This window comes from Nipponia nippon, unplaced genomic scaffold (genome assembly GCF_047370975.1).
Source record: "Nipponia nippon isolate SJK-2023a ecotype South Korea unplaced genomic scaffold, ASM4737097v1 scaffold_3, whole genome shotgun sequence".
NCBI lineage: Eukaryota > Metazoa > Chordata > Aves > Pelecaniformes > Threskiornithidae > Nipponia > Nipponia nippon.
The window spans coordinates 38,040,631-38,065,099 of NW_028262347.1; the positions used below are offsets into that span (position 1 = coordinate 38,040,631).

Genomic DNA, 24,469 nt, shown 5'->3' on the forward strand with positions numbered 1-24,469 from the left:
AATTTGACTTACTGAGCAGTAAATGAGTGCTCCTCACATACCCTTGAATTTTGCCAAGGAAGTCAAGTCCACGTTCCATCTCCACGTTACAGCATCTTACTAGAACACTTTCTAAAAAGAAAGTGACACAAACCTATCATTTATATCTCTTTCTTAGTAAAAACTGGAAACCTCTTGCTATGTTTTGCCAGCAGTGAAACAGCTTCTAAATTTAGTTCCCTATAATTATGGTTACCTCCCTAAAATCACAGCAACCTAGTACTGATCAATATGTTTTCCCTACCATCCATACAATACATATGGCCAAAATATGAACAGTTTTTGGTTCTTGGGTTGGATTAACATCATTGATAGCTAACAGTTTAATGTGGGGGTTTGTTTTATTTTTTTTTTCCAGTATGTTACTGCTAATTTCTTATCTCATCCAGTGATCATTAGCAGCAATAGCTATTGGGCCTTAGATCCTGAAGGAAAACTAATTATCCACTGAGACTAAAGGAAGTCAGAATGGGGAGGTAATCAATGTACATAGCTGATCTTTTTTTAAAAAGAATACTAATTGAGGAATTAAATATTACTAATATTTATAGTAATGCCTAGAGAGGCCCAGTGAAGTCAGGAATCTAATGAGCTGGTCACTGGACAAACACATGGTACAAGGCTCTCTGAAAAAAAAAAAAAACTTTTAATGAGACAAGACCACTTGAAGGCTGATAGAAGAAGCACATGTTCAGAGGAGCGAAGTGAGTTGTCCCAAGCTACGCAGTAGTAAATAATCAGAGCTTTGCTGCTACCAAAACTCATGCTTGTGTGGTGTTGTACATGTTCAAAATTAATTTTAATAGTTCAAGGCTTCAGTATTAAATGAGCCTTTGATTAATCCTAAACATATTCAGTTCAATAAACTTGTCCTGTGAGAGTGGGTTATAAACTGAAATTTTGTCATTTAACTGTTGAGTAAAAAAGCTTGGAATGGTAATGTTGTCGTGACTGATAACTATTTTCTCCTCTTCGTCTTACTCATGAACTTCAGCAAAAGAACTGTCTGTGTGTTAAACCTGCTTAAGTGACTAACGTACGTACTTTTTGTCAGGAAGGGGAGGTGGTAGTTTGCTTTGTGAGCTGCTTGCTTTTACAACAGTTGCAGAACGTGCTCTGTGAAGCTATGGCCAACATGAGAGATGAAGGGAATTGTGTGATCTGGGACTTGGGGTTGCAATAGCTTCACGTACATGCAAAACTTCATGAGAAAGTTTCCATTTCTTTACAGAACTAGTGGCATCTGCAAATGGGAACCAATGTATACCTGATCAAAGAACTTGAGTGGTGGTGGAGGACTTCCGTGTTGACTGATGAAGATTTGTGGTTCCAAGAGCTCTGCAGGGCTTATATTAACTTCTCTTGGAGTGAACCCCATTCCCCTCCCCAACCCCTGAAAGGGTTTTGTTTCCGTTCCTGCGTAACAGGGCTCTGTCTGCAGAGGCCATGTGTGCTGGAAGAGGGAAGATCTGTGCTGGAAGCAGGACTCTCTTATCCTTGGGCAGTGCAGGAACAACCTGTCTCCCTGCTACGTCTCTAAGGAAAAGCATTGCACGGCCTGAGCCTAGTCTTTGATCGATGTCCTTAGCATTACTGCAAACAAGTACTAAACAACATATAAAAACTTTTATGTATAAACATGGTCCCATTCCCATAGTGCTTCCTGGCCCAAAGCAAAGATGTTTTGTGGTTAGTCATTTTTCTAACTTTGGCAGTTACTTTTTAATCGAAGATCTTTGAAAGTGTTCTGTGGATAAATCTTGTCTTGGGGACATAGGGTGGTTTTTCTTTTGTTAATTATGTTGGAGGGATTAAAATCTTGCTGTTTCTGAAATAGCAGTTCAGACCAATGAAGCTGGTGATCCACGCTGTAAAATTCAATTTCTATGCTAGGTGCTAAGCAAATAATCAGATTCTAATAAAGGTAGAGCAGCTCAGCTGTAGAGCTGGGAGCCTGCAATCCGCTATGACCTCCATTCTTCTGCAAGTATTATCTTCAGCATGCCTATAAATCATACCTGTCAGAATTCTTTTTTCATATATTGCATTAGTTTTTCTGCTGACTTGGTGTTTTGTTTTTTAAAATGACCATGTAGCATTTAAGCAGGATTCTGGGGTGTGAATACTGGCCAAGATAGGCATTTACTTCATATCGTTTAGCAAGGTTAGGGAAGATTCCTTATTTTTTATAATCATGCTTTTCAGCAATATTTTTATGTAGGCCTCTTCAATGATTTTTCTTCTTAATGAGGTCCTGACCAAAATAATATTCTTAATTCTGTGCTTCAGTAGAGACAGTTAATTTCTCTGACCAAAAAAAAGGGCATTTGCTCTCTGAGACCTAACTTCAACTCATTACTTTGTATTTAATTTAAAAGCTCCTCTCTATAGATTTTATCGAGCATGTAAGCGTTGCTATGACTTTTATTCCAGTTGTTAACTCTAGACTTTATGCTACTCGTTACTACAGCAGTTAAAATATATTGTTACTTCAACAGTCCTTGCATGACATGTCTTTTACCTTGCTCATGAGATACAACTATACGCTTAACGTAACTGCATATGATCTTTACTGTTACAGTTGGCACATGAAGGCAATAAGTAAAATAAATTGACTCCCTGCCCTCCCCGCCGCCCCCATTTCTTTTATTTTCTTCATCAGGACAATACACATCACTGTGCTTCTCAAACAGCGATTATGACTTTAGAGTTTATTTATACACTTGAACCAAATGAGAAAAAAATAATAAGAAACCTGGATGCTGTTGTTGAATTCTGCCCCTCCCCAGTTTCACAACGTGAGAAGATCCATCCACTTATCCATCATTTTTCTCTAAGAGTTTGTTAGAAGCATTTGGGACATAGAAAGCTTCTGCAAACTCTTTTTTTGCTGGGTATACTTGTGTTCTTTTGGAAGACAACATATATATGTACAAAGAATTAAATGTAGCAGTGGACTTCAGCTTGTGACACTATGTTTTAGTGTTTGTATGTAGGTGTTCACATGAGTGGTACGTGCCTATGCTTCCTTTGTGGTCATTGTAGATCTAGTCAATGTCTTGCTCTCACTGCCTTAATATCCAAAGCTCTTCACAACCTACTCTTCTCTGTTGTCACATTCTTGTCATTTCTTAGTATTCAAGGTTAGCTCATGCCTCCTACCTCCGTCCCACAGTTATTTTAAAACAAGCACCTTTTCAATTTCCCCCTATGTTGCTGTTTCCTTGTAGATGTTTAGCCACGTTGAACTTGAGTTGATGATTAAAACCTAATCCCTCAGCCCTCTTATTGACCTTATGCCTTCCTGTGTGTCCCTTGGTACTCATCTTGAAGCCTACAGAAACACAATAGCAGCTCTTATATTAAGACTGCTGTCCACCGTGCTTTCCAATATCATCTCCCTGTCTCCCTGTGCTCCTCCATAGGCTAATGGAGCTTCTAAGAAGCATAGGCTTCTTTTCTCTTATTTCTTTCTTTTAAAGCAGGCAGTCTGGTTTTTGCTGTGCTTGTACAGCACCTACTGCAATAATGCTGCAGCCCAGAATTAGGATTTATGGGCACTGCAGTGAATACAAATAGCTTTAATGGAATATCAGGCATACTCAGTTGTGCCAGTTTGTTGTCCTCTATTACTGGCATAATAAGGGGAACTAACTTCCTTCTGTCTTGTGATCAAGCAAAATTATATTTAAGCCCCTTTTTGTTTCCTGCATGGATAGTTCTGAGTTAAATCTCTGCCTTGTCCTTTCAGTGCAGCCATCGAACCCTATGAGATAAAGGTTTCCACATCACATCTATTTTGTAATGTCAGAGTAGATTTTTTTTTCTTCTGAAATATTTGCGGCGCCTCTGATCTGTGGTGCATGATGTTTAAAAAACATGAGTCAGTTTCTACTTTTCAGGAATTCTTTCAGTTCTCTCCTGTTAAGCTCTGGGAACAGTCAATTGCCAGTGATGGGCCTGGAGTGAAATAGGCCAGCCTTTGTACCCAGCCCATCGGCATTGGTTGCTGTCACTTGTGTGCTCAGGGTTGCTGAATTATCAGCAAATTTAATTCTTCTCTCCTCAAAACCAGTTTGACCTAGGAACTCCAGATGCTGCATAATACTAGCTTTTTAATGGTCTCATGATGAGAGTTGGTGACGTAGGGGAGTTAATAATTTGTGATGTAAAGCATTTGAATATTAACATATTCCTAGCTTTCAGTGTGATTGTGTTGTAGAGACAGGTTTAAGAAAAGCTTGTAGCTTACTGCTGAGTGGTTTCCTAAAGAACGCAGAAAAGAGGGGCTTCATGCTCTACTGGATTGAGCGTAGGTCTGGGAGAGAGGTACATGCAGTTCTGCTGTTGCTGGCCTTAGCCCTGGTACTGTACAGATGTCAAGTCTTTCTGCACCTCCCTCGTTCATGGAAATAGCTATGCATTTGCAAATGGAGAGAGGTTATAGGCAAGTTCAAGGGGGTTACAGGCATGTCTGTACTTCTGTTTTGGCAACCTGTGGTGCTTTAGAGTGCTGTCATATTCTCACCCAATTGCATAAGCATCTTTTGCCACTCTGAGAACAACCTACAAATTGAGGGACTGCAGTCAGCCTTACTTGCACTGATTCACTGCCTACGAATGTGGTGCCTCCCTAAATGGGAAACCGGTCATCACAGCTCCACCCCATTGTGCTGTAAACTGCTAGAAACTGCTTTCACAACTGATTTACAGATGCCTTCTTTACAGATGTATGATATTTCAAGTGTTTTCATTGATGCTGGAAAAATTTGGCATACTTCTCAGGGTGTATCGTATCTGCCAAAAATTTCAAGAAGCAATATGATTATTATTCAACTTGTAAATACACTTACTAGGTGTAACTGTCTATCACTCCCGAAAGATAAATTACAACACGCGCTTGTTGGCAAGTGATGTTGGGGTCAAGGACACCCGGCTCTACTGAAGGCTCCACTCTTTTCTCATCAATCCTGTCCTAGTGTATGCGCATGTGTAGTACAGAAGGCAGGAGCGGATAGTGTGCATGGGAGGGAAGGGGAAGAATGACAAAAAAACCCCCTAAAGATCATAACGAAAAATCTTGTGTCTGAAGTTCTCTCTTGGCTGAATCCTTGTGATTGTGATGAGCTGAAGGATCATGTAGTGTATATACAGTTGTGAGCTTCTTACAGGAACAGTCGTCTTGTAGATTAATTTCCTGTTGAAAGATATGCACTGCACTGAGAAAAGTGCTATTTTAATGATGTTCTCTCGATCAGTCCTCAATAGATATGGCTAAACAATGTGCAGGCAATGTTCTCTTTCAGACATCTTAACTATAAACAAAGCCCCATGGCCAGAGAGCACTCCCTCGTAAGAGAATTCCCCAGATCCTCTGTTTGTCTTAAACCCTCCAAGAACAAGTGGGCTCTCTCAGGGCTTCCTTCAAGAGAAGACTCTGTTAAAGAGTACTTACTGTGTTGTCAGTTTTTGAAGGGGGAAATAAATAAGGTGGCTACGTGCCTGAAGTCTAAAGGAAGAGGAAGCATTGGACTAGAATTGAGCTTGTTTGGATTTGTTTCTCAGCTCTGCTTCCTGAGACTAATCATTTAAATCTTGGTTCTCTGTTCCTGAAAATCATAGATGTTACGTCCTGTCCATTGTGTAGTTTATATTTGCGCTGAATACCTTTGTAGGCAAGGATTGGCTCTGCTCTTTTTGTCTGTGATATCTAATATAGGACACAGTGAGGTCCTGACCTCTTTTGTGACATTTCTGTGCAAAGTGATACAAATGATGACTAACGCAATGGAAAAGTTTAAAATATTCATGCTGTGTTGATGAGACTGTAGCGTGTCAACACACTGTACCATTTTCCTCAGCCCTACTTGTTGGAAGTGCATAAAATGAAGCTTCTCTAGGCACAAATACAGTAGCAAAGCTTCATTTTTGTATTGGTTCTGGAACCATCCCTTGTCCAATAAAGACAACCCTGGATTACTTGTCTGAGAGCAGAGACCGGCTTGGTGGCAGAACTGAATCTGTTAGTCCAAAGTAAGGTTTCTCCTTCTGTATAACACAGATCTGTCCACTCTTACCCGTAGTCTCCTTCCCCATGTGCTCATGCAACTGTGGATGCGCAAAACAGTGCTACAGGCTCTGTGTTTGGTGACCCGCACAATAGTTACAGCTAGCCGGTAGGTCAGAGCGTCTGCTCGCCTGCGGCGTCTGAGGCAGCACGTCAGTAAGAGAGCCTGGAGAGCAGTACTGGCAGTGCAGGAGGTGATGCCCTACCTGCAGGCTGAGGTGGGAGGAGTGCTGGGCTGTGCCACCTTGCGGGCTTTCATGTTCAAGGACACGCACTGTAGCATCGCTGTAGCACCTGTGCCCCTTCAGTGTCAAAGACCCAGCAGGCCAGAGGCCTCTTTTCAAGCTGTCAGAGGTGGCTCCGTCTTGTGCGGTGGAGGAGTGTGAAACTCCAGGTGGGTCATGTTTGTTTTTAGGCTTTTAGGATCAAGCAGAAGGAATTGGGGCTGTTTTTGGCAGAGGGGATGTTTAATAAATGAACACATATAGAACTGGGTAGGATAGGAATTTTGTGCTCCAGTGGTAAAGATGGTTTAATGGGCTAAATGTATTTAAAATAGTTTTGCCTCTTGGGAGAATCTCAAACCACCTTATCCTTTCTTCCTTCAAAAGTGAACAAATTTCATTCCACGTGTTTTCATTCATACACTACAAATTGAAAGTGAAATCTTTTCTCTTTTGAAGCTCACGATGAACGAGAATGCATATCAAAACATGTGTTGGTACAGATTTAAAATTTCTTGACTTGCTAACTTCTGTAGAGCTATTTGAAGCCAAGTGGTAATGGGGTTACATTTTCTGGTTACATTTTGTGGGCTCTTAAAGGTAGTATATGGAACTCTGGGGCTTAGTAGACAATGGCCCTACGATACGGTCAATACAATAGGTTTTGCCTTGTGGTTGCAATACGTGCTGTTGATACATATTTCTTTCTGATATTTGCTGTATCAGCAGCTGGTGTAGTGATGCTGCCTAAACCTAATTTCTAAAATGCTTTGGGATGAAACATATTACAATATTATCATACAATATATTTATTACAATATATTTTTCTCGTGGGTACGTGTTGCTTTAAGTATTTTGGCTAGCACAGGTGTCCAGAAGTGTGGCAAACAAGCTTTCTCCCCAAACTTTCACTGTTTTACTGGGATGTTGTGATGCAAATCAGAATTACAGGAGGTCTGTACACTTTTCTGTGAAATAGAGGGGAGGATGTGGAGTTCATGAAATACAGTGACCCAGCTGAAGATGTCTAAAGATGTACCATTTTTAGTCTTTTGATTACATTCAGTCTTCTTTGCACACATCAGAAGAGAACCAGTGGACTGTGCCTTCTAGTAATCCTGGGTTTCGGTAGTTAAAGCTTAATGCAAACAAAGACATCCTTTTCTTTAAAAGTGAGATCGGTCTGTGGCCCCATTTCTGCTGCTGTTCCTGTCGCTGCCCCATCTGCTCATGCTCCTTCTCCCTTTCTAGGTGCCTGTCTTTTACCTCATTGTCCCAGTGCAGATGGAAGAGAAGTGGGCTGATGAATGGGGGGAGGTTTAGGGTAAATGGAGTGTGTTTCTCTATGTCAAAACCTGGAAGTGATCATAGGACTGATCACCATAAGGCCGATTGTAACAACTGAGCAAGTTATATGTGTGAACTAGTATTTCTTACGAAGTATGCTCTGGCCTTAAAAAGGCACGTTTAGCAGGTGGTGGTAAGACTGCAAAGAGACACCAAATGAGGAGGTAAGGTTTTTCAGAAAGTGACTGTGTTGTGTGGGAGGGAATAAATGAACTACTGGGGCAGCGAAAAGCAAAATCGCAGGTTGATTATTACAAAATATCTGGAGCTGAAATATCTGGGCTAGCCAAAATGCTTTGATTCCCCCCACACACCCCCCCCAATCCTTACTGGAGCATCATCTGTCTTGTCAGTAATTGCAGGTGAGGACTTGTGGACATGGCCAGACCTCTCTGCATTGGTGGATCAAACTAGATTCATGATGGCTGGTGACATCTTTGAGTTCAAATTTGTTGCGTTTTCACCAACTTGGAACTATGGTGATTTGTCTGAAATTTCTCTGTTGTTGAAGATCATTTACAGCTTAACAGTGGTGAATACAGAAAATTTATACAAGCTGCTGACACACAGTGTCATGCCTAGATGTCTGCAAGTCCAGAGAGTGGTGCAGAACGTGTCTTGCCACAGGCAAAGAGGCTCTAGGCTTTGCCTGATCAGTGGTTAAAACCCAATGCCATCCACTTGTCTAGAAGCTAGGCTCTTGCCTTTAAGATATGTATGTGTATGCTTAATGGGAGGCTTATCCATATCTCTAAAATCCATTTGTGCTAATGATCCAGTGAGTCATCACACATGTTAGTATGGCTTGGCTTCTTCATTTTGTCTCCTGGAGTTCATTTTTGCATTTTTTTTTTCATAAGAGAAATGTTGCGTTAATTGGATGGCATGCGGGAAAGCTTCTTCATGGTATGCTGGTCCTTCGAAGTAGCCGTATCCCGAGTCATAGAATGATTGTCCTGATGGTTTCCAGTTTTCTTATAGAGTGACAAGATGATGAGTAGGAGAAATAGCAGTAATGAAGACACCAAATTCTCACTTTGAGAGCTGGTTATCCTCGTCGGTTAAACATTGATGTCTGTCTTAGAGCTGATTTGTAATTGTTTAAAAATTGAAGGTAACATATGATTATGCTCAATTTAGTGGGATGACTGATTTTCACGGTGTGGATAATGAGTGGTTCCTGAAACTTTGGCTGTGGCTCCTGAGACTGTGGGCAATGGCGTGTGGTGTTGGGTTAGCCAGTCTTGAAACAACCCAGGAATGATGTGGTGCTATTTGTGTATGGTGCTCAAGGAAGAGGAGAATAATATTAGAGAGATTACATAGTTATTTCTGTATTTAAATGTTTCTGTTACAGTCCCATTGGTACAATCTGTACACCTAGGGAGATTAATTCATTTCAAATTTGATGCTTTAACCACTAAATCATCATCTCCAGCTGGCACTGAAATAAAGTGATTTGCATCATCTACATCAGCAGGGAAGTGTCACCTTTGTTAAAAAAAGAACCACCGACACACAGACTTAATTATCTATTCAGAGTGCAAGCTAGCAGCTCAAATGTAGTGACTTTTCTCCAAAACCGAACGAGATATTTAAAGAGGCATGATCAAAATCACGCTTCTCTGAAAACTTAACAGTAACTTCTAAAGATAGCTGTAAATGATCTTAAAAAAGGGCTTGCTTCTGTGTTTTATATTGTGTATCTTTTATATAATTGGCTTCACCGCTTATCTGTTGCCAGTTTTCTCCTATCTTTGTAATGTGGCTGAGAAAAACATCTTTTTAATAAAGGAGCAAATTGGTTTTTTCAAAGTTACAGATGCTGGCAGGTAGACTCAGACTCCTGGTAGCTTGGTCTTTGAGACTGACTAATGTGGTGTGATAAATGTGCTCTCCTTCCACAGAAACGCTGAGTGGTTTAGATCGTAAAAGCTATCATTATTTCAAATACTTTTCCTTCTTGTCAATCAAACCACTAGTTTGAAATTCTGTGTCAAACCCTTTTAAGATGCTGTTAGGTCAAATAGCACTGGAAAATGCATCTAATAAAATGCTGTTGAACAGCTTCTTTTAACTATTTAGCGCATGGCACGTCATTAGTAATAAGTGCAGTTGCAGTTTAGATTCACAGAAAAGGCTGTTATTTTAGTTGAGGATGTTCAGAGTCAGGAACACAGCCACTGCGCAGCCCGCTTGCCCTTGCTGCTGCTGGGGCTGTCCCTGCGCGCCCTGGCCGCAGGACCTGGCCCCAGCCCGCCCTGGCACCGGGATGCTGTTACATCCATCGCTCTGCCCTTGCTCCGCGGTCTGGTGGCGCCTGTGGGACTCCTTCCCAGGACAGGTTTTTGAAAGGGGCAGCAGGACTGTTGATACGTGTCCAGCGGTAGGCCCGAGTCCCATGTGAGGAGTCTCTTCGCTGGATGTCCAGCTCCCCCCGGTCCGGGCGGGACCGCCGCTGCTGCCCCGCGGTTGGCAGGCGCGGAGCGGCCGCCTCAGGCCGCCGTGTGCCGGGCCATGCGTGCGCCGCTGCCCGCCGCCGGGGCTCCCTGCCTTTCTGACCGGAGCTGCTGCTCCCCTGCGCCTGCTGCCTCCCAGGTGGTGCTGGAGGGAGGAGGAGGAGAGGCTGCTGGTTTGTTCAGGCGGTGATGCTAGGATTGTGGGCGGGAGCAACTCCTTTTTTTTTTTTTTTTTTTCCTTTTTTTCCCCCTTTTTTTTTTTTTCCTTTCTCCTCTCCTTGTCCTCCCTCTTCTCTCCCGCACATCGACTTTGCCGTCTCGGCACCGCAGATCGCCGCTAGCCCGGAGAGCCGCCGCCGCCGCGCAGCCCGGCCGGGGCCGCCCGCCCCGCCATGCCCCGTGCCCCGCCGCCCTAGGGCGAGCCTTCGGGTCGGCTGGCGGCGAGCGCCCGGCGGGGCGGCGGGCCGGGGCGGCCATGCGGCAGGACAGGCTGACGGGCTCGCTGCGGCGCGGGGGGCGATGCCTGAAGCGGCAGAGCTCGGGCGGCGGCGTGGGCACCATCCTCAGCAACGTCCTCAAGAAGCGCAGCTGCATCTCCCGGACGGCGCCGCGCCTGCTCTGCACCTTGGAGCCAGGTAACCCGCTCCCGGCGGCGGCAATCCCGTAAGCGGCTTAGCGGGGAGGGGGGCCCGGGCCCGGCTCGGCTCGGAGGACGCGGCCGGAGGGCGATGAGGGCCGCGGGTAGGCGCGGCGGGGTGCGGGGTGCGGGTGGGCTGCGCCCCGGGGGCGGCGGCGGCGGCCGGCACCGGCCCGAGGCAAATGGCCGCGCCTCGGCGGCCGCCGCTGCGGCGCGGGCAGCCGCGGCGGGGCCCGGCCTGCGTGAGGCGCCGTGGTCGCGGCCTGAGGCGCGGCGGGGCGTAGGGAGCGCGGCGGCCCGGGCTGAGCCGGCCTCCGGCGGGGGCAGCGGGGCGTGCGAGGTCGGCCCGGGCCGGGGAGCGGGCGGAGGCACCAGCGGCGGGTGGGCGGCAGCCCCGGCGGGGGAGCCGGGCCGGCCCCAGGCCGGAGGCGTTCGCGGGCCCTGCGGGGGGGCACCGCGCTGCCGCCTTCCCGGGGGGCTCCTGCTCTCCCCGCCCGGCGGATCCCGGCGCTGCTCTCGGGCTCTCCCGTCTCCTCTCCCCGCGCCGCCCGCCCGGCAGCGCTTCTGCGCCGTTCGGCTGTGCCCGCTCCTGCCGTCTTCCTCCCCTTTCCCCCCGGGCCGCGCCGCCGCCGCTTTCCGCCAGCCTCTCCCCGGCACGGCCGCGCCGCCGGGGCGCGGCGGCCTCTCTCCCCCCGGCCTCACCAGACCTTCCCCGCTAAACCTGCTAACTCCTGGCTTGCCGGAGACCCCTCCTCCCGCCCGGCCTTTGTCTGCGGTAGGGTGTTGTCTAAATTGGCAGCCATGCCTTTCCTAAGGGGGAAGGCATCGGCCCTGCGGCGGTTTTTTTCTGCATCCTGCCCCAGTACCAAAGTCTTTTAAGGACCAGGCGGTCAGCCAACAACGTGTGTTGGCTCCAGGGAGGTGGGCTCTCAGCAGAAGCACTGATGGGTGGTCATTCCGGAACGCTAGATTCTGGTTGCCTGCCATCAAAATTTTGGATCATTTGGGGTTTTTTATGAAGCATTGGAAGTTTAAATTCAATTTTCAATGCTAGATCTGTCACTTGTAGCTAAAATGTTGTTGATCTGTCGCCTAATCCTAGGCATTTATGAAACATGCAAGCCTGAGGTCTACTGAAATACAAAGCAATGCATGTGCGATATATATATGTAAGACTCAGTTTCTCATTGTACTAGCTGTGTGTGCATCAAGCACACAAGGCTGACTGCTTCTGTGTTTGAGGTGAGTTTTGGATGCTTTTATTAATAAGGTCTCAGATATATTCTGGTGTAGGTTTATGGGGTTGCTGTTATCAAGGAGATTTCCTGACTCATAATTCTCACAGACCCCTGCTCCTACAGTAGTCTTCTAATATCCCAGGTAACGATGTTATCTGGATAATGACATTCTTTTACTTACACTTCCACAAAGACCAGGGGAGATGATCGGAGGTGTAACCACGAATGCCATAGTCTTAAAGCTAGGAAATCCCACTGGGTTGGGGTTTCCATATTCTTCATATGTAAGTAAATACAATAACGTCATTCAGGACGCATGCTTTCATAGAGTGACGGAGACGGGGCACCTATTGAGCCCTTAAAAAATAAGCTGAATGAAGTTTCCTCCAGATTTTCTTTCTGTCTGTATCAGCTGTGTGTTTCTGTTAAGAAGTTTCAGCAGACTGCATATTTTAGATGTGCTTTAATACATCCCAGTGAGCTCTGGCCCCTGACAAAAGTGATTTCATGCAGAGTTACTCAGAATGTTGCTTTTATTTCTCATTTTGCAGATGAAAAGCTACATTTAGAGATAAATTACAGGGCAACGCTAAGAATCTTCCTGAAACAACAAACGACAATAAGGTGGCAGTTTACATTGCTGTTTTTTTTTCCCCAAGTTTGGACTCCCGCTGCGCACAGAGCTGCTTTAGGCCTTTTTCCTCATTTGTTTTCAATAAAATATTTATTGGCTTTCCATGGGAGAGGTTTCAACAGCTGCTTTTAAGTATAGCCAAGGATCTACGGTGATATGCTTTGTAAGTTTGAAGCTGTGGCTCATGTACGTGCATCAAAATAGATCATCCTCCTATGCTTTTTCTGGTTTAGTGTTTCTGAAAAATTCCCAGGATTTGCCCCATCCTTTTGTTTAATGCTGCTGAGGAGTGGGGATTTGATTCCTTCACCCAGGTACTTGGCTGACCACGTAATTTTTCTCCACTCTTGTGGCTCTTTCTGTAGTCCTGTGCTACATTTTGGTCATGCACTGGAAGACTGCTAGGGTTTGGGAATCCTAGGGGTGTAATATTCCCTCTTACAGCCTTTTGTTGTCAGGAGTCATTGTGTATTTTACATGCAAAAGCTAACGGGACTGGGTTTTGTGGGGTTTTATCTCCCCCCCCCCCCTTTTCTTTTTTACATAGCTTTTCTGCAGTGTGTTCTGGTGACCTCATTCCAAGGGCATTGAATGGGCCTTATTTTGGCATTCCCCTGCCCTTCAGAAATTTGACTGGTGCCAAACATATGTATCTTTCTGTGTGCTTCTATTTGTGGAGCTAATAATTCATATGTGTTCTCAACACATTCCTGCCTACATGCTTAATTTGCTTTTTAGGTATGAAGCATCAGTTGAAAGTGTATGAACTGGAGGTGATACTTGAGTTGTCAAATGCCGCTATAGCCTGGCTAGCGTGAGGTAAAAAGGCTGAGTTATACTGACAGTGCTTACAGTCCCCGAGAGGAGGAACTCTTGCTGTGTACGTGGTACATTTCTGCCAGGCTGTCCATGCGGAGGAGCTGGGAAGAAAAGTTCCCATAAGGTCCCAGGGGGTCTTTTCTGCAAAAAGCATGTGTTTACGTAACGTAGAGGCATGTGGCTTCGAGATGGAGGATTGACAAAAAGGGGAAAAATCCAGTGAAAATGGGTGCAGAAGGTTTGTGGTAGGGTTGGATAGGTGTGGGGTACTGAGGTGTGGAAGAAGGTATCGGGGAATCTAAGTTAGTTTGTGGGGAGAAGGAAACTGAATGAAGAATTAAAGGGAGTTGCTGGTAAGATGTAGCAGACAATGGAAGTGTAAGGGAGAAAAGGCGGTATGTGGAAGGAGGCCCGGGGGAAAGGCTGGTGATGATGTCCCAAAAGTGGACAGGATGAAAATGACAGGACTGAGTGCAAAAAAAAAAAAAAAAGTAGTATGTGCAGGGGTGGGAAATTTGTTAGGAAGTGGGAACAGTGGAGGTAGGAAGGTTTGGGAAACCAAGAGAGGCTGGAATAGAGGTAGGCATTAATTTCCTTGAAGCTCTAAAGTCCAAGGACAAGTTCAGTGAAGAGTGCAGAAACTGGACATAGCAAGACGGTTCTTGTGCCAGAAATAAGTAACAGGCAATGAAGCACTGCTCCCGGCTTGCTGGTTGCCTTCCTGCAGATGCCCCGGGAAGTTCCTGGGTGGGTATAACCTTCCTTGCTCTGTCTGTACTGTTCGTGTTGCAACTTTTTTTTACTTGCTTACTTGCTGTATTTTTATTGAACAAGGTTGTAATTTTTGGTTTTAGGAAAGGTAAATTCTTTAAAATGGATAGGAAAGAGGAACAATTCCAGTATGGTCTGTGGCTCACTCCCCATGGCTCTTCCCCTCCCCTGTCACAAAACCATCACGTAATTTGATTTTGGGAATATTTCTAACTGGGAACAAATAAGGGGACACAGACTCCATGGCTTCTAGAGGTTACAGTGCATGGCCTGACTGAGAGGTTCCTCACCATACTGAAGAGAGAGCACCATGTAGTCTGGTGTTACCATGTGATGTTATTCTCATTTCTAGTATTTTTCACACCTGTCTTAATTGTCTGTCATGTTTTAATAAACTTCTGTAGATAGAGATTCAAAGGTCTCATTTAATCAAGAGAGACAGCTGTCTGGGCCCCTTTGTGAGCTCCATGGTCATGATGTTCATGTAAATGATAGACACATTTTACCTTATTCTGAGGTAATATCTTATTGTGCTTGATCTTTTGGAGACTTGGCTGTGTCTGCTTGCATCTTTCTTATGATATTTTTAAGACAAAAGAGCGAAGTTGTTACTGGGATCTCTAAGTCTTAGAAAACTGTGAAGTCATTTAATATTTGGCTGCTGAGTTGGAAATTAATACATGATTATTTTGGAAGGCTATTGCTTCTTTGCTACAAGGCAGTGTTAGATAACATGTCAACATCTGTTACCTTAACAAAAGGAGTTCTTGGTCATGATACCTTTTTGTATGTATTAGGGTTTTCCAGTGCTTACCAATAGATTGCTTGGGAACGAGACTCACTTTTTCGCATTACAGCAAATGTGATACAATTTCATCTTAGTCGGTTACTGGCATTGTTACATTGCTTTGAATTATTATGAAAAGATTTATCTATTAGGAGTCCCTGCTGAGTGCCATGGAGTTACAGGGAAGAATACTAATAAACAGTTACTTTCAGGAATAGCTGTTAATCCTTTAATGTTTTTCAAGACATTTCTATTATGGTTTGAAGCTTTTATTTTTCTAGATTTGACAAGCATGTCTTTTAAATCTGAACCAGGGAAATGAAAGCACCAATCCCCAGGTCTCAGTGATGCAATTCTAAAATGCTAAAATTCTAAACAATACTGGCTTTTGTGTGAATTTTCTTTCTTCCCCCACCAAAGGAATAAAAAAAAGCCTTGGAAGGAGAAGGCTTTGTCTTTAAATATGTATTTATCAAGCAGTAAGGTTTTTAAATTACTTATCGCCACTTCAGTATGCAAATGCTGAAGGGCATTTTACATTCCATAACTAGCAAATGCCACTACAGTTTGGGTTTCTGTCAGACTCACAGGCTTAGTGCTCCAAAGCTCTGAATATTACTGGTGAGTTGATTAGCATGGATTTTATATACTTAAAACCTTTGCAGGATTAAAATCTGGTTTTTTATATATATGGCTATTAAAATATATATTAAAAATGTTTGGCTTGATAGTCTAGAAAGCCAAGAAGCTATGCCTAACATAATTTTAAATATGGAGCACTACATCATATTAAACTATGGAGGAAAAATAAAGGCAGGCTTTATTCTTTATGCCAGGAGGCTCGAGGGAGGGGACGCGACGCGACGCGGTGTTCAGCACCTGAGCTCTGGACAGCGGCATCTGAAAGACCAAAGCATCGTACATCCAAAATGCGGGACATAAAGCAAATTAAAAGCGTTACTGTTCTTCGTGTTATGGCATACTCTAGTGCCACAATCAGGATCAAGCATAGGCCAAACTTGAGATCCTAGTATTTTATGTAATATTGTATTTTATAGACTATTAGCAGGCGTGCTTTATAACAATGATTTGCTCATATGGCCAAAATAAAATCTGAGCTTAAATGAGAATACTGACCAAATGTGCTTTATGTTCTGAGGAATTATAAAAAAATTTATATTCTGAGCAATAAAATAATTTTAGCACCCCAAACTTAGAAATGGGTTTTGAGTGATTTAATATCAAGAAGTTGAAATAGATGGAAAGAAACTGTTTGTATATATTTTTTCTGTGGATGCATATGATAGTTTGTAGTGCACAAATATAGTTTGTAGAATTGTGAACTATGTGATTTTTAGTGAAATGAGTTGTGCCAAACTACATCATTAGAATAAAGAGGGTATTACTGCATTTTAAAAACATTTTGTCCGTGTACTTCTTAACATGTGCTTTGAATGCACTGTAAAGACAAGAATTCACAGAAACGGGTTGAAATGTAGTTGTTGAAACACGTAGCTGAAATCTTATGTTCTTATTTCAGTTGTGGTGGTTTTTTTTTCCTTATGTGCTAAATGAAAATAATGACCATGATTATTTTTTTCCTTTTTGTTTCTAGGGGTTGATACAAAATTGAAATTCACTCTTGAACCATCTTTAGGTCAAAATGGTTTTCAGCAGGTAAGCTGATTTGTTTTTCTCTTGAGTTTATGAAGTACTGGCTTCTTTTCAGTGAAGGTACTTGCCGTAGTTCAAAAGTGCATCTGTCATCATAATGTCAGCATATTATCTGCAATTGCATCAAGAGCTGTTCCATTAGTATTTGGAAAATGCAATAGGCTTTCATTGTTTACTCAGATATCTCCTAAGTCTTTGTGTCCTAGATTATTATATTTTTGTTATATGATTAAGTAATTAATTTATATTTTCCCTGTGAGTGGCTTAAGCGGTTAAACTCTGAAACGCGTGCAGTAAAATTAAATGAATGTGCATGTCTGCAGTGTTGTAAATGTTGCTATACTGTTGCATTAAACTAATGGCAGATTTTATACATTTTTGGATGCTTTTGCTTTTAGTGGCATGATGCGCTCAAAGCAGTGGCCAGATTGCCAACAGGCATACCGAAAGAATGGCGGAGAAAGGTAGGTAGACCTGTACGCTTCGTAGGACATATTGCCTGCAGGTTTCTCAGGAGAGGTGAATGAAATCAATATTATCAGTGTTTTTTAACAAATATTTGTAAGTTTTAAGTTGTACTGGGGATTTTTCCTAGTTTGCATTCTTCAGTGATAACCTCACAGGGAAACTGGAGAGACTGAGGAGACAAGTAAAGATGGTGTTTTCAGTAGTTGGGCTCTTTCTGCTTGAGGCTTAGGTAACTTATTCTGGTGCAGATGTTATTGCTTCATTCTGTCAGTCTCAAGGAATTGCATTGGTGAAGCTGCCCCAGCAGCTGAAGATCAACTGCAAGAAAAGCAAATCTCCAGTGTAGGCTGTCATGCTTACGAAGGTGAGGTTGATAGATGCTAGTGCTGACAAGAATGCTCATAAAACATTTGATGGGGGAAAGGCGGATTGCTTAAATTAGGGAATTTCAGAGTCAGCAGTGATATCAAATGGTAGAGTGCGCCATTAAGGGGAAATTCCACTGAGTTAGTGTTGCAGGAAAGATTCCAGTGGGATTTTACTGAACTTACTTTATTGGTTTCTTCAACAGCGGTTGAAGTTCCCTAGCCTAAAAAAAGGCATGTCTGTTCAGCTTTTCTATAAAACTGAGTCACATGATCTCAGCTTCAAAAATGCAATTTTAATAAAAAGAATATTTCTAAAGCTTTATAAAATATATGTAGTTCCATGTATTTTTAATGCATCATATTAATTTCCTTTTCCTGTTTTCTTTTTGCTATCTTTCCAAACCAAACGGTTCCTCTTTACAGATTGGGGGGAAGGAAACGGAAGACTTACAGTGGCATCGTTTTCCTTACACCGCTATGGTTTTGTTTTTAATCTACAATTCCAGTGAATCATTATATCTATCTAACAGCCTTTTTTCTTTCCTGAAATGTTCTTTTCCCACACTCCAGTAAGTGTCTCAGACACTTTTCTGTGGTACATGAGCGGCAGAGGTCATAGAATCACAGAATGGTTGAGGTTGGAAGGGACCTCTGGATGTCATCTGGTCCAACCCCCCTGCCCAAGCAGGGCCACCTACAGCTGGTTGCCCAGGACTGTGTCCAGATGGCTTTTGAGTATCTCCAAGGAAGGAGACTTCACAATCTCTCTGGGAAATCTGTCAGTGCTCTGTCACCCTCACAGTAAAGAAGTGTTTCCTGATGTTCGGACAGAACTTCCTGTGTTTCAGTTTGTGCCTGTTGTCTCTGGTCCTGTCACTGGGCACCACTGAGAAGAGCCTGGCTCCGTCCTCCTTGTACCCTCCTTTCAGATATTTATATAAATTGATAAGATCCCCCATGAGCCTTCTCTTCTCCAGGCTGAACGGTCCCAGTGTTCTCAGCCTTTCCCCATAGGAGAGATGCTCCAGTCCCTTAATCCTCTTAGTGGCCCCTTGCTGGACTCTCTTCAGTAGCTCTGTATCTCTCTTGTACTGGGGAGCCCAGGACTGGACCCAGCACTCCAGGTATGTCTTCCCAGTGCTGAGCAGAGGGGAAGGATCACCTCCTTCAGCCTGCTGGCAGTGCCCTGCCTGATGCAGCCCAGGAGGCTGTTGGCCACCTTTGCCACAAGGGCACACTGCTGCCTCATGGTCAACTTGGTGTCCACCAGGACCCTCAGCTCATTCTCTGCAAAGCTGCTTTCCAACTGGATGGTCCCCAGTGTATGCTGGTGCCTGGGGTTGTTCCTCCCCAGGTGCAGGACTTTGCACTTCTCCTTGCTGAACTTCATGAGGTTCTTGTCAGCCCATTTCTCCAGCCTGTCAAGGTGCCCTTGGGCTTATCAGCCACTGCTCCCAGTTCTGTGTCATCAGCAGACTTGCTGAGGGTATGTATGCTCTGCCACATCATCCAACTGGGGTCTCTGTCTTCTCCTTCTCATTCTGCCCATCTCTCTGTGTTTGCTCACACATGATGCTGACCAAGTAGTGTTAAGAAAAGGGATGTGGTCTTTTCACTGCCATTCCCTGGTTTCCCAATGATTTTAAGATAGATAACAAAATAAAGGAAGCATTTTGTGTTTGCAGCATGCCGATTGCCTCCTTTGCTGGCAGCAGAAGGAGCAGGGTGACATCTGCATTATTGCTGTGGCATGTGACATTTGTTTTCTGAGGCTCGCAAAGATAAAGAATCTAGTCAAACAACATCAGTAGGATGTCAGCAGTGCGAAAGGCTGCTGGGAGGCAAAACAGCGGCATTCCTCCGCATGGGTGGCTTTGCAAAAGTGTGGGAAGGAACATTTAAATGCAGAAAACATGAGATTCTGGGAGCTGTCTATAAATTCCTTCATCATGCAACTATCTAAGTGTTTAAATCTGTGGGAAGTGTCTGAATTGCTTTTCTCACTTGAGTGAGGTAATGGCTGATATAAAACTTGACCAATTTGCTTTCATGATTTCTTTCAGTTTTCTGAAGAGAAAGAATTCATTTATTGTTACTTGTTGTCATTGTGTGATCTGTCATGTGTCTTTCATGGTTCAGGAACTTTTCAAATGTTTAATAGAGGTCCAGCCTTTGTCTTAGATACAGATGCATAAATCTGTTCTGGTAATTATTAGGCTTTAAAAATAGTCAGAATGTTTGTTTTCAGAACTCCCTGTAGCACCAACAGTTTAGGAAGCCCTCTTGTAAGAGTAAGTTACTCTGATCCAAGTGATACTTCCAGATCAGTCCTAAATGGTTAATAGTAGACACTATTTCTTCTGCAAAGTTGATCAGGAGAGACCTCTGGTCAAGAGAAGCACCACTAGGTTTCTTTCGTGGGGTTTCCAAGAGGTGGATCCATGGTTGAGTTTGAGGAAAGCCTGGAGCAGTGTTACCTTTTAATAAAACGCCTTGCTGGTCATGAGGCTAGAAGGGCTGAACTGACAAGGAGGGTCCTTGCAGGAGACTGTGTTTCCATCTTGGAGGGTCCCTGTGAATTCAGTTTCTGACAAGGGACTTGCATCTTTGTGAGCAGTTCACAGATCTGGACACTTACTGCTAACCGTTTCCTTCCCTTCTGTTTTAGGGAGCAAGGTATTACTTTAATTGTGCAAAAATTGTTTTGGATATAGTCCTCTTCTGTGTATTTCAAGTCTAACAGCAGATCACATATGGGTGAAGCTGATGAGGTTCAGCTAATGGTATATTCAAAACTGTTCATATTTTATCTGAGAAGTAATTCATTTTGTTGACTTGCTTTGTGTATTTTTAGGTTTGGCTGACCCTAGCTGATCAGTACTTACACAGTATAGCCATTGACTGGGATAAAACCATGCGTTTCACATTCAATGAAAGAAGTAATCCTGATGATGACTCTATGGGCATTCAGATAGTAAAGGTAGCCAGCTAATTTGTTATTTTATTTTAATTTGTTTAATGAAAAGTTGAATTTTTTTTTAATACATGGAATTTGGATTTATTTTGTTCTCTGCAACTGCTTTAGCAAAAATTACATCTTAATTCCCTTTGGCCCACTGAAATTATTTCTTCGGCTGCTTTGGTCCTTCTGCACTGGTCTGGTTAGTGTTAGCTGGAAAAAAAAATGCTATTACTGATTTTTTTTGCTCAATTTCTACTTTTTTATTTTAAAAGAAATACTGGAGTTTAATGGAGACAAAGGGACATAAGTGTGGTTTTTTTTCCTCTATAAATAAACACAAATGTTTGCTGGGATTAAAATTAATATAGCAATTGAGCATTTTTCAGTTATTTTACAGGAGTGAAACACCTTTGTATATTTCTCAGCTAATTAATGTGTGATATTTAAAGCAGTGGCAGTTTTAGGGAAGAGCTTAATAGATTTATATTGCTGCGGTGACTTAAATTTTAGTCTATTTACCTATTTAGGAGGTATTACTCTATTTAGGAGAGATTGTGTTCTATAGTCACCTTAATTAGAGTACGTGGAGCAAAATACTTTGTCCTTGATTATTACAGTTATTGTCTGTACTTAGTAATTGAAGCTTATAAAATTATTTCATAAATTACTTATGAAATTCATAAATTACTTATGAAATATAAAACATTGTAGTACATGTTTTGCCTTTCACTTATAAATCGCTTGAATCTCAAGGACACTGTTTCTGTTTTTTTATGTTTTGAAAACTTAGTTGCCTACTAGTTCTTTTATACTTCAGTTAAAACAGTTGCTCTTTTTTTGTTCAATTAAGCAGCTGTTATGGCTTGCCTCTTTGAAACCTAGATATCTGTTAGCGTCTTCTGCGACAACTTCATATGAACATCTTTTAGGTAACTTGTTTACTTAAGAGCTTGCCGAACCTATTTCTCTTCCGTAAGCTAAAGGTTTACAGATTAAAAAAGAAACATTGTCATCGACTTTGGGAGTATGTAGTGGGAGGGTGGACATCGAAGGAAAACTGAGATGTGTAGGAGAACTAAAGGGGGAAGGAAAATGCACATCTTTTCTGTTTGTTCTTGTCTTTTTTTTCTTTTTTTTTTTTTCTCCTTTAAAGGACCTTCACCGAACTGGTTGCAGTTCTTACTGTGGCCAGGAGGCAGAGCAAGATCGAGTGGTATTAAAACGCGTTTTGCTGGCTTATGCCAGGTGGAATAAATCTGTTGGCTATTGTCAAGGATTTAACATACTAGCTGCACTTATTCTGGAAGTAATGGAGGGCAATGAAGGGGATGCCCTGAAAGTGAGTAAAAATGTTTTTTTTCAGTGTTGAAGGTCGCTTTCAGTTAGTGAACTTTAGAATAAACCAGTGGTGAATTTTGTAGACAGCCTAAAAGAGCAGGACTCAAAGGAATTAACCAGTTTATATCTGCGGATTGTTATCCTGTATGAGCTAAAATGAACAGCGTGAATGTTATCACCATTAAAATTTTTTTCAAACAGAAACAAATGAGGGCTTGGCCATAATAAAAACAAATGCGAACACTGCTACTGACTTGAGACTATCTTATCTCATAATCCGAAATCTGCTTCCAAACACCATAGGTAGCTGAAACCTTCAGATTCCATTATCAACCTCTTGTGTGGCAGTAGCATGTGAGGCAGTTAATAATCTGCTGCATTTTAAAGCAAATTCTAGGAAAACACAAAATAAATATTTAAAATGAAAGTAAATCACTTTGAAGCTACTTTCTGGGCTATGTTAGTCATATAATGTTTTATTTTTTTAGACCTTTTGTATTCTAATTAAAGCTTCATGAAATTTATAATATGTTAGAAAAACAGAAATACAGTTTACTACAGGACATGGTTTAAGGTTTGCAAAGATTATGTGCAAATTTCCTTAGGTAAACTTGCTCACATGTGTGAGTTGGGGTCAAATTAGTAAAAGATGACTGTGACTCTTGAGATACTGAGCTGTTTGTTTTGCCTTAGACAATGATTTAAATATGGTAAATATTTAAATTCACTCAGAGCTCCTAAAATATAAAGCTTGCGGTAGTAGAATCCAGCTAGCTTGTATTTAATACTTCATTCTAGAGAGCTGCATGTGATAGGAAGAAAATACCATAATATACCTACTTTATATCAGAGAGTAAAATTTCTTTTCAAGAATTCTTGCTAAAAATTTCCTCAGTATTTTTAACTATAATTTGTAACGTTTTATTGTGATCTTATACTGTCCAGAAGCTCCTAGAACACATTATGATAATAGAGGAAATATGATTGCCCAAGGTTTATGAAGTCCAAATTGATTATAAGAACTGTGTGCATCCTTATATTATTGGATTGTCTTTTACTGTGAGCGGCGTCGGGCTCCCTGTGCCAAGGAGACAATGGAATGGCGCCAGGCTGCCCGGGGGAGGTAACGCGCTGAAGGCTGTTAGCACCAAAATGGGTCTTACCTGGCAAAAATAAGAATGGAAAATAAAGTCATTTCTTTGCCAAGCTTAGCGCATGGGCTTTGCAGGGTTGGAATTTCCCCAGAAGAGAGAAGGAAAAGGGAAGGAGGGGGGGGGGGGAAAAAAAAAGGAATGGCAGGGGGGAGGAATTGGGGGTTCATTGTGGTAGTCACTGTGCTGTCTAAAGCAAGTGGTGAGTGACTTTGGAACAGCTGCCGAGGCTGTTGCCTGTAAAGCCACCCTCAGGATTGGAGCTATGGGGAAACTACGTTTGGATTATTGCAGAGTCTAGGAATTAAGGGAGCGAGGGGATTCTCGGGGCTCACCAGTCAGGTCCCTTCTCTGGGAAGGATGTTACAAACAAAAGCTCTGTGTCTGGGAAGTGTTTCCCAGAGGCTGGGAAACAGCTGGTACTACTGACACCATGGGGCTTTAACAGCACAGGACCCGACATGGTAGCCCTTCAGTGAACGGCCAGCCAGGGATGCTTGAGTCTTCACTAGTTAAGGTAGGCATGTTTAAGGTAAATCCCTTAAGACACCTCAAAGTTAGCCTACTGAAATTACGGGAAGCAAGAAAATCACAGCTTGCGTGTATAGAACCTATCAAAGTAGGCATAAAAGTCTCATAGATACTGAAACTTAGAAAGCATTTTTTCCTGCACGTTTTTGTGGGGAAATATTACAAAGTCAAATAATAAAAAGAAATGTGTGGAGAGAGATGTCATGAAGAAAGTATTGCAAACTGGTAAATGTGTGAAGCTGCTTTTTCAAAAAAACATTCTCAAAACAATTCACATGCCAGTGAAATAGAATGGACTTCAGTGTTGCAAAAAGATTTCTGTTCTTTCCTGTGCTCTGTTATAGCTGAGATTTCTTGATTTTGTTCCCACCACACAGTGGGAAGGGAGCAAAATGATTTCTTTAAGGTAGGGATTTCTGGCTTATGTCACAAGAAATTAATGAAAACACAAATAGCATAGTTGTAAGTTAATTTTGTTTATATTAAATTATTTTTCCATTGGTTGCAATATTTCTGAACAAAATAAAGCGTATTTTTAAAAGACAATGAGACATCCCAGTATTCAGCAAAGGCTAGGGCATGCGTCTGACATAATATGAGACTCTAGCTTACTTGCATACCATGTTTTGATCACCTATTTCCTTTCAATCCTTAAAACTTAACCAAAAATACCCATCAAAAATGTGTAAAAGCTATTGATTTGCCTCTATCAACTACTGATCTACATGCTTTAAAACATGGAACAGAAGACTGTTATTGCCCGAAAAAATCTTTCAAGGGCACAAGCAGCTGGGAGAGAAAAGGAAGTAGTAAGACTGTGTAAGGTGGTTCTCTTGGAAGTCCGGTGTCTGCCGAGCTATTTTTGTGGGCATCTTATGAAAAGAGAGGAATTGGAAGGAGGATTATATCCTGTGCATGAAGGTGCCATGCCCCTCTCAAGCATTAGAGGCTGTAC

The 24,469-nt window shown here is 42.6% G+C and overlaps 1 protein-coding gene across 7 annotated transcripts in view; it reads left to right on the forward strand.

Moving 5' to 3' along the window:
• Window positions 1-24,469, forward strand: part of TBC1D30 (TBC1 domain family member 30) — a 57,958-nt gene that overhangs the window by 15,572 nt on the left and 17,917 nt on the right. For 3 of the 7 annotated variants that reach the window (XM_087763895.1, XM_087763893.1, XM_087763896.1), the window contains exons 3-6: window positions 16,638-16,699; window positions 17,095-17,160; window positions 20,387-20,512; window positions 21,648-21,833. In XM_087763895.1, coding sequence (XP_087620021.1) covers window positions 16,638-16,699; window positions 17,095-17,160; window positions 20,387-20,512; window positions 21,648-21,833 — 440 coding nt within the window. Of the gene's footprint in view, window positions 1-10,546; window positions 10,772-14,192; window positions 14,212-16,637; window positions 16,700-17,094; window positions 17,161-20,386; window positions 20,513-21,647; window positions 21,834-24,469 lie in introns of those variants that run through there. The other 4 variants (XM_087763898.1, XM_087763899.1, XM_087763900.1 and 1 more) reach the window with 4 other exon arrangements.